The sequence below is a fragment of the Mercenaria mercenaria genome, chromosome 14, assembly GCF_021730395.1.
Source record: "Mercenaria mercenaria strain notata chromosome 14, MADL_Memer_1, whole genome shotgun sequence".
NCBI classification, from domain to species: domain Eukaryota; kingdom Metazoa; phylum Mollusca; class Bivalvia; order Venerida; family Veneridae; genus Mercenaria; species Mercenaria mercenaria.
Window position 1 is genome coordinate 61800325 of NC_069374.1, and position 14298 is coordinate 61814622.

General features: G+C 34.9%; 1 protein-coding gene across 1 annotated transcript; it reads left to right on the plus strand.

Moving 5' to 3' along the window:
• The first annotated feature begins 2871 nt into the window (after nt 1-2871).
• Nucleotides 2872-11061, plus strand: LOC128548536 (uncharacterized). Its single transcript, XM_053523662.1, has 5 exons — nt 2872-4297; nt 4792-4861; nt 4972-5096; nt 5538-5754; nt 6152-11061. Exons 1-5 carry the CDS (start codon nt 3581-3583, stop codon nt 9031-9033), a joined length of 4011 nt encoding a protein of 1336 aa, XP_053379637.1. The 5' UTR covers nt 2872-3580; the 3' UTR covers nt 9034-11061.
• Nucleotides 11062-14298: the final 3237 nt, after the last annotated feature.

Below are 14298 nucleotides of genomic sequence, written 5' to 3' on the forward strand. Positions count from 1 at the left end.
TAAAGTGACTTTAATAAGTTTTATATATGCTTTACAATTAACGTAATCCATTTAACTTTTTCTCGGTGATATATGACCTTTTTGTGTCGATTCGCCGTAAAACCCAACTCATTCATTCATTCATCCCAAACACATACGCTGGCTGCTTAAGGGGATCGGTTCCTTAGAATATGACTATGACTATTTCTTCCCGTCTTTGCTTTTTTATATATATATATATAATTTATGTATTTCATTTTTAAGTTAAGAGATAAATTAACAAATGCTATAGGTATTTTAGCTTCCTTATAGCATTCGGTCACACTCTGCCATCTATGAAGGGATTTTAGAATAACTTTGCACAGATATTCAGCATAATGAAACGATGTGTCAAGCGCAAGACCCAGAACCCTAGCTCAAAGGCCAATGTCAAACTCAGAGGTCAAACGTTAACAAGGTCAGTTTTGTTCCCGCTTCATAACTCTGCCAGCCATGAAGGGATTTTGAAATAACTTTGCATAAATGTTCACCTTAATAAGACAACGTGTCATCCTCAAATCTCAAACCCCTAGCGCTAAGGTCAGTGTCACGCTTAGAGGCCAAACATAAATAAAAGAATGATTTTGTCCGTTGCATTTCCTCTTCATGCACGGAGGGATTGTAATGTAAATTGGCACAATTTTTCATCATCATGAGAGCAAGAACCAGGTCCCTAATTTAGAATTACTTCCCTTTGTTCATACTATAAACAGCTTATATTGTAACTGTTTTATTACTGGTCATAGGGAAACATCGAGACCAATTTTCGTTAGTACAGAATGCATGTTACATCCAATTTTAGGTGTAGTTTGACCTGTCGCAGCCTGGTAAGGACTTTTGGGTGGACTTGATATTAACTTCCCTTTGTTGTTCTATATATATAATTGACCGTAGAGAAAAATCAAGACCACTTTTATGTGGTACAATATAGATGTTACTTTCAAATTTAAGGTATCTTTTTCTGATAAGGAGTTTTGTGGACTTAGAAAAACAAAACTTACTCCCCTTTTTTCTACTATAAAATCTTATTAACCTGGTTGTTAGAATTGGATATGCCATTGCTACCAAACTTATACAGTATATGTTTTACTGTAACATTTAAATGACGGGAAAATATTGTGACATTCTGCCTTTTTTCATGCAAAGGTGCTGTATTGGCATGCAGTATGTTTTGTGAAAACAATGACCTTAGGCGGGGGACGTCGGTAACTCTGTTAAAAATTCTTGTTCTTCGTGTATTCTTCGGTAAACAGCAATTATCGTTCGTTTGTTCATTATGTTTGATATGCATAACTCAGTTTGAAGAACCTTTTCTCACAATATGATTTATTTTCTTAGACGTCTTTTAAATATAAGCATATACACTTATATCGGTGTATCATATAACAGGAAGACCTTTGATTATCATCCGCAAGTTAGAATACAAACAACTTCTTTTATACGTAAGATTCATTGTATAGATACAAGTATACGTAGTTGTAGGAAATGAAATCTGTAAGAAACTTATTCGAGAATCCATAAATTGCAAACAAGTAAACTAATAGCAGGCTCGGTTTGGTTGAGTCTATTTATGAGAGGTTACTTCCTGTATGCCCTTATGCCCCTATCATCATCTTTATACAGACACGTTTAATTGCCTTTATTACTTGGAAACACAATAAAGTGAAATAAAAAATATAGATATATGGAAAGTAAAATTAAATTGTGTGTGTGGCGGGCGAGGGCGTGACTAGGAACGGGACGCAGACAAATATTGGACATACAGTTGTATGGACACGATTTTATATGACTGCAGAGATTTTTAAAAAAAGGTATTAAAAGACAATATAAATAGAAGCTTGCAATCTAATTTGTATCTAAAATGTAAAGGTGTTAAAAGGAATATACATTTGTAATTGGTTCAAACTGGCATGGTATGATCATTGCAAAGGGATGTGTGAAGTCTCATTCAGTTGATGACAAAATGGATAAATACAACAAGGGGCATATTTCTAAACGATAGAAACAGTCATACTGTTATTATTATTGGATAGGTATAAAATGGGGCATTGATTTAAACGATAGAAACAGTCATGCAGTTATTATTATTGGATAAGTACAAAAAGGGGCATAGTTTTAAACGATTGAAACAGTCATTCAGTTGGTATTATTGGATATGTATAAAAAGGTGCATATTTTTTTGATACGATAAAAACATTCAGTTGGCATTATAACTGCAGTAAGCTGTGTTTGATGTTTCATTCTAATATGGCTAACAATGCTTTAATCATCACAATGATGTTATGTTGACGTCACGTCAACGTGATATTTAGCGCCATGTACACATCAAGAAATAGCCCTTTCAAATTTCATGAAATATTTTACTTAATAACATGTTTTAAACGAAATGTCACACTGCACGAATGTTTTGAATAATTTATGCACAGACTGAATTAGTTATTCGCATTTCTGAATAATTCGCAATAATTTTCGCTCGAACTGAATTCTGCCGCAAGACGTATTACGATTTCCGGTCCTGGCGTGTTTTAACAAATACCTACTATTGGCGCCATACTTGCGCGAAGAAACAGTTCCATCATATTAGATATAAATTTTACAATAATGAACATATTAGAATCGAAATAATTTATAGCAAAACAGTGCTTTATCACTATTTATACACACGGGCGGTTATTCCTCGTCCGGAATAATTTCACTCGGGCTCCGCCCTCGTGAAATTATTACGCCCGACGTATAACCGCCCGTCGTGTATAAATAGTGATAAAGCACTGTTTTGCTATAAATTATTTCTTAAATCAACTGTGATATTAATATTTGGTTTTGAATCACTATTTCTATTGCAGATACTTTTCAGAAGCAAATGGAACATTACGTAAGTTAAAGGCCTTAACAGAACCAAAAATGGTGACAATATTTAACGGGAAATAGAATACAGGGTTTCCTCGGATTTATCAAATTTTACATAGGAAAGGAAACAAGTGTTCTCTGGACAGTCCTTTCTAAATAAAATATGTGATGTTCTGTAGGATTAAATATTGTCTGATAGAATCGACAAATTTTAACATGAAAAAAGGCAGATAGAATAAATGAAAGTTTTGGACGTTATACTTAACACTGCTTAGAAAAATTTCTTAACGTAGAAAAGACATTCCGAATTTGTGATCTTTATTGTAAGACCGGTAGCATCAGAGTCGTTTGCAAGTGTCAGGAAACAGAGCATCATCCATGTAGATATTTTTCCAGATCAGGAAAATGAGGCGGTGAACAGCTGCAGCAAAGAATGCAACAAATCGTTGATAAATACAGTCGTAGATATTTCAAATGACCAAACTTCTGTACAGATGATAACTGACGCCGCAATACCTGAAAATGACATGTTTTTAAGCGTTTGGTTTCAGATAATAAAACAAACATAGAGCGTGTAATTTTAAAGCACATAGATTACTCCAGAAGATATGACGAACAAATCTACATCTGATTTGTATTGAATAAAATGATACATACAAAATATGCGATTAACAATTGTCTGAAAGCATAACCACTGAAACTGGAAAAAATTGAAATGGAAAATCTAAATCTGAATATTGGTAGATGTGTAGATAGTGAAACTGATATCGCTGAATTTCATCGACAAGTAGACCTGTTGTTTTCCATAGAGGATGAAGAAGAATCCGATACCTTAAAGGGAGACTTGGCATCGGCAAATGAAATACTCGAAGAAGACGAAAGACTAAGTGTAGAAACTAACAATGTCAAAGATATACAATTTCTTACGAATGAAACGGACAAAAGTAATGTGCAAAAGGTCAGATTTTCTGAGTTATCCAAATTTCCAACAAAAAGTAATGCTGACAGTACTTACACAAGTAACGATACTATCCGGAATAAATGTACTACAGAAAACGAAATATATGATGGGGGAAGTAAGGATATAGATGACGACTTCTATTTATCGACAAGATCTACAGAAACCAACACGTGTCACATAAGACCAGAAATTGTTACTGAGCCTGATGAGGGCATTGTATTAAAACACGTTGGTCACACAAAGAATCTTTCTACCAGCATTCATTCAGAGACAGCGAAAACACTGAAAATAGCTAATTTGATCGACAGTCCAGACAGATGCCGTGTTGGTAACTACACCACTGAACAAGATGAGTTATCATTCACAATGACGGGCCCTAATGTAAAATTTGACGAGACACCCAAAGAACAACTTTCTCGAGAAACAGTTTTCAAACCAGGACACAATATTTACAAAGACTTAGATATACAGGTAAAATCAACATCTGTGATAACATATTTAAGGGGACTCCCGTGGTCGAATTGTTAAGGTCGCTGACTTTGAATCACTTGCCCTTCGTCGATTTGGGTTCTTGGGGTGTTAAAGTCTTTATGTGAAGAAGCCATGCAGCTGACTTACTTAAGGTCAATGCTTCTACCCAGGTGCCAAACTGTAATAAAATAATGCACGGAGGGGCATCTGGGATCTTCCTTCGCCAACAAAAGCTGGGTAGTCGCCATATGACCTATAATTGTGTCGGTGTGATGTTAAACCCCATAAAAACAAAACAAAATATTTTTCAAACCTTGGATTATCTAGGTTTATAGAAACGTGTTGTCTTTCATTTATTGAAAATATTGTAAATTATATTTAAACTTCTTAAATTGTCGTAAAAGTAGAAATATTTACATTATATGTATTAGTTAAATGCAAGGAGAGAGTATTATTAAACAGAATGTTACCCTTGTGATTTTTTATGTTTCCAGACACCGACATTATATGAGAGAGCAAATGAGGATACCCATGAAAGCACTTTCAATGAAAAACTTTCAAGAGGTAAGAATATTATTCTAATGATCTTAGTTTATCTGTGTAATAACGTTTCGTCTGTTCCGTAAACTTCAGTATGTTGAAACTATTACATTGGTGTTTTGTTTGTTTTTCAGACGCTTGTAGAGCATTTATTGCCAAAGCCTGGAAAAGACTTGTAGAAAATATGAACCCATGGCTTTTACTAGATGAATTTCGAGAGATACAATTCTTCCACAATATTGACCAGAGAGACATCGAGGTAACTGTAACACCTTTGGTTATACGTCCCATGCTTCCAAATCATCTTCTTATAGATTTTATTCAAGGTACACTCGCCTGTTTCCAATGAAAATATTTTATCTTGTACGAAATCTCGTGTATGTTTTGCTACGCATGGCCTTTGCTAATGCATTTTTATAAGTGTGATATTCATAACATTCCGAGAGTCCCTGATAATTCGTGGAATCATAATTCATGTTCGTGTCTATTCTGTAGATGATGTACTACATAATCTTTTTGTCTTTGAACGAGATATATAACCTATCTCAGCGACTTGCAGCAACAGCTAGTCAGCTAATTTCCCAAATTGTTTTTTTTGTTCTAATTTCATCTTGACTTAAGAAGCCTTCTGGCTCAAGCGGTCAGATGGTGTCACTCCATGGGCTGCTGCTTAATAAGGTTTGACTGTATATATATATAGGAGAGTACATCGACAACAGCAGCAAACAGAAAAATTCTTGATAGAGTAAGAGCAAAAGGGTTTGACGGATACCTGCGGTTCAAGGAATGTTTGGCGTCATCAAACCAAACGGAAGTACTTCACATTCTTAACACTATTGACGACAATATCCCAACAAGAGTTGCACTGCAATATAAGGGCAATACGTGCAAAAAGCGTGTATCGATTAAATTAAAAGGTAGTTTCTCTTTCTTTTCCAGTATGTTCAGTAGCTTTAAACATTGCATATTAGCTAGGAATCAAATGTACAATATATTATTTCAGTTAAAATAGTTCTTAGTTTTCACTGCATTTTCCTGTAGGTATTATACTACAGCATTAAGAAACGGTAAAAAAAGAGGTTTAAGTGCTCTGAAGCCTTATATTTTTACGAATTACACTGTAAAATTTGCATAGACGTTGCTTTTAGACCATACACAAAATAACATATATTTTGATATGTATGCATTTGACTGGATTCGCAGGGTTTATTTTAATTCAAAGAAAAAAAAATGTCATTATACTTTATATATATTCAAAAAAGTTAATAGCATCGCATCACCAGTTAATAGATTACTTATTTGTTTCCTTTTCAGATTTGAGACGAGATTTGATCATGTTCTACATGTCTGAACATAGTACGTTACCGTTGTCACCCCTACTGGAAGAGAATGATGCAGCGCTGGTAAAATTCTATTCGCCACCAGTCATGGTAAACATTGAAGCAGGATCGATAGCAGATGATTCATGCAAAAAGATTGACTCGTACAAAGAATTATTTTTTGAAGATTCAGATTTATGCAAGAATTTATATATCATATCTGATGCTGGCTATGGGAAAACCTCTTTTGCGAAAAGGCTAGTGATGGCATGGTGCCAAGCACATGAACCCAAAAGCGAATACGCGGGGTTTTTCGAAGTAAATGACCTCGAAACAGTCAAAATGTTTGACTTTGTATTTTTCATTTCGCTACGAGGTTATAGCGAAGTAGAATGTAAAGTAGAGTCAATGATATATGACCAAATTGAGAATTGTTTACCAGTGACATACACTTACCAAGAACTGCAAGAGACCCTCCGAAATGAAAGATGTCTCGTTATCATGGATGGACTTGATGAATGGTCTCATCCAGTCTCCGGAGTATGTACTAACTTGTCAGAAATACCACACAGGAAAGTCCGAGATAAGACAACTGTTTTAACAACAGCAAGATCATGGAAACTTAGTCTGGCGAAACTTAGAACCGTTGATATTGACAAACAAGTAGAAATCACGGGACTTGGTCAAAGTTCGTCGTATAATCTGATACACACTGTCATTGGGCATCTAAATAAAAGACACAATCTGGACAAATCGTCCGAAGAACTTGTAAAAATCATAAAAGAAAACAATTTAGAGGAATTAGCGACGATACCATTGATTGTGATGCAGCTGATATGTTTATGGTATGATGGCGTGTCTATCGGGAAGTCTCGATGTGAAATTTACAGTAGTATAACAGAATTGCTGTTAAAGAAAGGAGAGATGAAAACCCCGTTGTATATACCAGATGACAACGAGTCAAGTGACACAAAATTCCTTTTTAGAAATGTTTTGTGTAAGAAGTATCAAAAGTACCTGTTAGCACTTGGAGAATTATCATTTAACACTCTTTTTGGCGATGAAAGGTATTCGGTTGTATTTGATAGGTCAATTGTTGACAGATATTTGTCAAAACAGTATTTGCAATTTAGCTTTGATACGGGTCTTTTAAGACAGTGGAAAATCGCAGGAAAACTTACCCGCAGATGTTATAGTTTATGTTTTCTTCATAAGACATATCAAGAATTCTTCGCTGCGCTGCATATAGCTTCACAATCATATCATGGAGTCAAGGTCTGTGAAACAATTGATAATTACTGTAGAAATTTGAAAAAAATCCTGGAAATGTCGAAAGTATTCGTCTTTCTAAGTGGAATCAATTCAGGACTGTCAGAAAATATATTCCGTCGATTGTCACAACGTTTGACTATAGATGGTGTGGTAACACGCTATAGGGCTTGCTTGCCGTATGATGGTAATGAAAACAATCTACGAAAAAGCCTAAAAGCAGTTGCAAATTACCAGAATTTGGTATTAGATTGCATGGGGGAAAGTGCTGCCTGCCAGGAGAAACTTTTGCCCCTCTACTTAGCAGACATATTATTAGTTTTCAGTCACGATCAAATGAATGATCCTTTAAAACACTTGCGTGCATGTCATTTGTCGAAAGCTGTCAATAAAAATGTGGAAAACATCACTTCGGTCTCCATAATGTACATATCGAACACGTATAAAACGACGTCGGAAGACGAGGACTCTCATAGTTCCAGTGAATATTTAAATACCTTGTGTACAGAATTGTTGCCCTCTTTGCAGAAGATTCAGTTACATGGTGGCAGAGATCCCCGAAATGTATTTATGCCAATAGAAATCAACACTTTGATAGAAAATGCAAGTGAAACGATCATAAGTTTAGACCTCGAAGCATGTAGTTACAATTACAAAATTGCATCTATCATACAAAACATGGCTAATTTGGAATCTCTGCGGATCAGCAGCGTCAAGATGGATCATCGAGAAAGAAACGAATTGATATTGTCCTTAAATGGGAATCATTTACAAAAGCTAAAACAACTGGTACTTCAAAACATAAAGTGCTACACGAACAAATCATCCAAGTACGGTTTGAAACTGAACCTGTCAAAGTATCTCCATCTTCACTGTATTAGCTTGCGAACGCTTCCAATATCTCAGCTTGAGCTCCCAGCTGAAGGACCGATGACATATCTATGTCTGGACCAAATGCCATTGAAGCAATTGAATCTCGCTCCTCTTAAGCACCTACAGCATTTGTCGATTGCAAATCTACGTGTTTACGAAGTAGACGTTTCGCAAAATGTAGAACTGAAGCAAGTTCATATTTCAAATCTCAGGATTACCAAACTGGACTTATCGATGTTGACACAACTTTCTGAAATAGACTTGGGAAATCTGCCGTTAACGGAGTTTGGAATGACAGAAAAGTCTCACGTAACATGTCTCATTTTTAAACAAATTCCACTCTCAATGATGAAAATGAATATCGGAGAATGTTTCTCCAGACCTGAAACAAGGAGACTGATGCTACCGGATTTGGTTCACTTGAAATATTTAGATTTTTCTTATTTAGATCTTGGTGATCGCGAACTCATCGTAACACAAAACTTGGAATCACTGGGACATGTATGTTTGAAACGAGTATCGATGAAAATAAATGTGCTACGAAGATTTGTGCAGTCAGTGGAAGCATTCAAATCATCAGTGTGTGTTACGTTATGTGACTGTGATATTTTTACTAGCGACGAATTCAGAGCATTGAAGGCTCAGGTGAGGTCGCGAGAGGCATTTATTGTCATGAAGGATACTGAAAGGCCTTCTGATGAATTTTGTTTTAAGAATGTGCTCAAAAAATTCTAGTAACAGTAGTTAACATTCGATAGCCATTTTTAGAGCTGTCCTTGCGAAAGCAGAACTATAAGGATCAAACGTTCAGTTTCCAAAAAGAGGGAGTATTAGCACTTTGATACGGCAAAATTGATGTGAAAGTAATTGAATAGTTGATAAGATATGGAGACATGGTGTATTAAAGAATGGCAACTTAATCGGTAATTACTCAAAGAGTAGTGGACGAAATAGTGAGCTTTCTCGTTTTCATAATTGTTCAATACTCCTCTGAAGTGTACACGTAGGTAAACCAACACAAACTGTATTACACCAAAGATAGTGAAAATCTCACCAAACAAATTCCCCCTTCTCATTTTGATCAAAGCGGACACAATTTCACTTTGACGTTTGCCAAATATGATTGATTCGTTCAAAGCAGTGTATAATACTTAATGAAAACCTTTAATCATTTTATCATATTTAGAATACATTTAGAATACATTTTGGAAAGGTCTTTTAAATCTTAAAACTGATAAAATATTGCTGATCATAGTCATAACTACAACGGGAAATAGGCATATAAAAGAAATGAAATGTCTATCTAGGGATGACACCCTGCACCCAGAAGATTTACTTATTTATACAGTATTCATTGCTGAAGGGAACCGTTTCTCAGAATGTTGATATCATTTTATATCCTTACTTGTGCAGTGACAGGGGTTACACCATTTATCAATAAATAGATGGTTATATAATTGAAATGTGTGTTCTTCAAAATTATGTGTGACGGACCCTTCAAGCAGGACGTAGTATATGAAATTCAACAAAATATTTGATTATATGCGGACTTTATAGTGGATAATATATTTTTCATTATTTAGCGTCCTATGTCTTTTTTGTTAGGCAAGAAACCACATGATTTGCGATGATTTTATCTGTATAGAACCTTTAAAAAAACTTTAATTCTTTTCGGGTTTATCTAAAACATTCAAGTATGTTAATAACAAAACGAACACTTTGGACGTTTTAGACGTTACTGATATATTTATTTGGAATTCAATGGAAATCGTTTCCTGAAGGACACACAATAAAAACTGAAAACGTACAATTTATATATTACAGATAAACTTTACAAAACTTTCATAAGATCATTGTGCAACCTGGCGATAGGTTATCGACTGGAGTTTTTTGCTGTTTATATTTTACAGAACATCGACGATATTTATTGAGAGATTCTCAAATACTTTGGGACAAATGTTTGCTTCGATAAGATGATATGTCATGTGCAAAAACCAGATTGGTAACTTAAAGATCAAGGTCATACTTAAAGGTCAAAGTGAAAACTTAGTGCAGTTATTCTTGTCCGGGCTAATGTTCTTAAATAATTTGGCAGAAATGTTTGCCGCAATCAGGTCTGTCGCCGCCAGATAGTATCATAAATGTTAGTCCATTTGACAGCTGACGGGCTCGACATGTTGCTCTTGGGCATCTAGTTTTGTCAATCTCATTTCATAAATATTCGTGTCAGAAATTTTATAAATAGTAGCTGTCTTAAAATGTGACCGTACGGATATTCTAAGTACGTATATCATTTGTTTTGATACAGTTAATTCTTAACATTTTGTTGAATTATCCAGAATTTATAATTTATAAAATGGTCTTTCTTATCTATTCATACGACTCATACGGCCACGTTAAAAAAAAATAAAGATTTTTGTACAATTTTCCTGGAACATATTTTATAGCTTTCTGTGACTTTTTCCCATTTAAATGTACAGTTTCTTGGTTTAAATTAAGTTTAACTGCACAAAGGCTTTTTCTTATGAAATAGTTAAGATGTATAATTGTATTACAGATTTTTATATCACCATTGCAGAATTTATACATTTGTTTTAATAGTTGAAAAAATTTGTTGTCAGCCTTATTGTTACACATACAGGTTTAGTATTGAAATTGCTATAGTTCAGCATCAGTACATATTAAACTGCAAACGGAGAATATACAAATATATTTATTTATACAAATCAGCTACAACAAATAATTAATGTTTATTTATTATTTATGGAGCTTGGTTGTGCCCCCTCCCATTTCTTCGGGGTGGGGGGTGGGGGGGGGGGGGGCTTATACTTACCCTTGTCTGTCCGTCCGTTCAAATGAATTTGCATATTTAAAAGAGTATCTGGCCTAGAGTTATCAAACCACACAGCATTTTCATTCAGTATAATATTAAGAAGTTGTACAACTGGTGTTTTAATTTGGGTTTTATACAGTCAGACATGAGTTATGGTCCATTACTTGGTCAAAAATATGTTCGTCTGTCTATCCCAAATTGACCAGACGCCGGCTGTCAATCAAACCAATAAATCGATAAGCGATCAACCAATCAATGCGCTTCATTCGACGCACACCTCCAGACGGTGTTAATGTAAATATTACCCTCCGACATTGCGATCTCGACACCGATAAAAATAACTGATAAATTCCTTTTGAAAATGATTATATATACAAGTAAAACTTATTAGAAATGGTAAAAAGGTGTCAGTAGGGACTTTGCAAGTCCGATAGTCGCTTCCCAGAACGCTTAGATTATTCATTTTTCAAAACCTAAGTAAAGTTTTGAGAAGTATCTTCGCTGGATTAAGACTTGTGGACGTCCTCACAGACAATTGAAAGTGGATAAAATCGACGGAAACTACCACATATTTGTATATACAATGGTATTAATATATCTAGCTTTCACTTAATTCACATTTGACCCGGGCGCCATGCGATAAATTAGTCTAAATTTGGCATCGTAGGTGACTACGAGCTACGGTGTATGTGTTCACATTAAATACGGGTATCGTGCCATTTTTATTTTCATTCTTTTTTTTTTGCAATTTCAGTGCATTGTTGGTTTATTTCTCAGCCATAGCACTTCTTATTGGGCATTTACATAACGAGAAACTGTGAAGAGAAAGTGCCAAAATGTTCAAGTAGCAAAAATATGAACTAAAAGTGCTACATTATTCGTGCCCAAACTTTTCAGTTGCCTCGATCAACATGTACGTGGAAAGACATCGGTGATGTGAATTCTTTTTAGGTTGAGGGAGAAGGGCTATTTATACCTAAAATGAAAATGTATCATTATCCTTCAATGCACTTTTTCCAGTTTTGCACACGGGGCATAAGTACTGATAGAGTACAAGTCAAGAAAATACTAAGAAAATATCAAACTGAATGATAAACAAATATTTTTATAATAATAAAAACACGCATAAACTTGTCAGTGATTTATTAAAGAAGCAACACAAAATTTTCAACAATAAGTATCATCAGTAATTGTCGTCGTGTAGCCTTCTTCCGTCTTCTTTTGTCTTCTGAATATACATGCTTTCTCAACTAACTCCGTCCCCGAATGTCGGAAAATCACAAAACTATCAATGTAAGACTCCTAACAGTACTTTCTCGAAATTCATCTAAATGTTTTAAAGACACATAATAAGACAGAAATTTCTTGCCAATCTCTTCAGAAATATCGCGTAAAGTAGCAGCAGCAGCCACTATCGATCTAAATGTCGGAGGTTTAATATTTTGTGGTACCACGTGACCTGTAGGCGGAGCCTGGCGTCTGGTCAATTGTTTCGTGCAAGTCTCAATACGTATTTGACCTAGAGTTATCAAACCTCACATGATTGACATTCAGCACTTGAGGTTTTGCACCATGTGTTTTAAATGGAATTGCACATACTTGTAGCCATACCGGGGCTTTAGCCATCTAATTGGACTAAAATATGCACAAAAAGGTCTAAAGGTTTGTCTCACATGTATTTTAAAAAGGGTTTCACTTTGAAATTTGAAACTTTATAGGAATATTATCTAGTATGAGTTGTAAACTTTTCGAAATTTCACTCAGTCAGGCCAGGGATATGGCCCATGACTTAGTGAAAAATACCCCAAAATAATGCATAGATATGCATTAATGTTTTACACTAATCGTAAAACGTATTTGATGAAAAATAATAGATACATTATTCAGCATGAAAAGTTGTGCTCCTGGAGTTTTATTTAGGTTTTCTGTTACTCTGTCCAGAGTTATGGCCCTTGATTTAGTAAAAAATATGCATAATGGACATACAAGTTTGAATCACATGTATCTCAAAAAAGTATTTTTCCTATGAGTCATAATATAAGAGGATTGTTATATAGAATGTGAAGTTGTACAATTGGAGTTCAGTTTAGAATTTTACTAGCCAGTTTTTGCCCTTAAGTGAAAAATACACATTAAGTTCTTAAATGCTTGCATTGCATGTATTTTAAAAGTATTTGATCTGCACTTTTGAAACCATGTACGAATATTATTCAGCAAGTGAATTTGTGCGCCTGGGTTTTGTTTTGGATTTGACTCTGCAATACCAGAGTTATGACCCCTGGCTTAGTCAAAAATATGCACTTTGGGCATAAAAGTTTGTATCCTAAGCATCTCAAAAAGAAAAAAAAATACAGGATTGTCATAGAGCAAGGGAAGTTGTGCACCTAGTGTCTGTCTGCGATTTCTCTCGGCTAGACCAGAGTTATGGTCCTTGACTTAGTGTAAAATAGGTATAAAGTGCTTAAACGTCGGTGATGCATATATCTTAAGAATGTTTCACCAATGTACAGTGACAGAAGGTGGGAGCAACAGTGTCCTATGGGCACGCATCTAGTTTCATATGGGTAGTGATTGAAGCTGCAGTAGTGCGGACGAAAATTGCTTATGTACATCATTCTACTTAATTGTACTAATCAACTTGTCAGAATCGATTTAAACTAGCGAACTTAGCCTCGAGATACTTACAAATATGTCTGTAATCAAATGTGCGGCAATTTTCTGCTGTTATATGGTTTGATAAATATTATTCCAATGATCGCATGACACAGGGTCCATAACTCATGCATCATATATGACCATGCCCATAAAGTGAAAATGTAGGTGACATTTTTTCTGCGATGGTAAAAGGTGGGTGCACGCAGGCTCACAAGTTATAATTTTGATTATCTAGTTGTAATTATACCTCAAATCTTTGTTTAGACAACTCATTTAGAAAGCATTTATATGTTTTATATTTGATTTAATCAAATATGGCATGCTTTTAACTTCGTTTACCCTTTGATTCTTGAAGTGATCGTGACAATAGACTCAATGATATGGCTTGTGTTGTAAATATAAATATGGTAAATCAATGAGTCTGTATAAGCTGTAACCATTGAGCTTTTGTCATTTGAATGCTGTGTGTCTGCTCTAAAGTTTATGCCAACCATTCTAACAACTCATAGCCT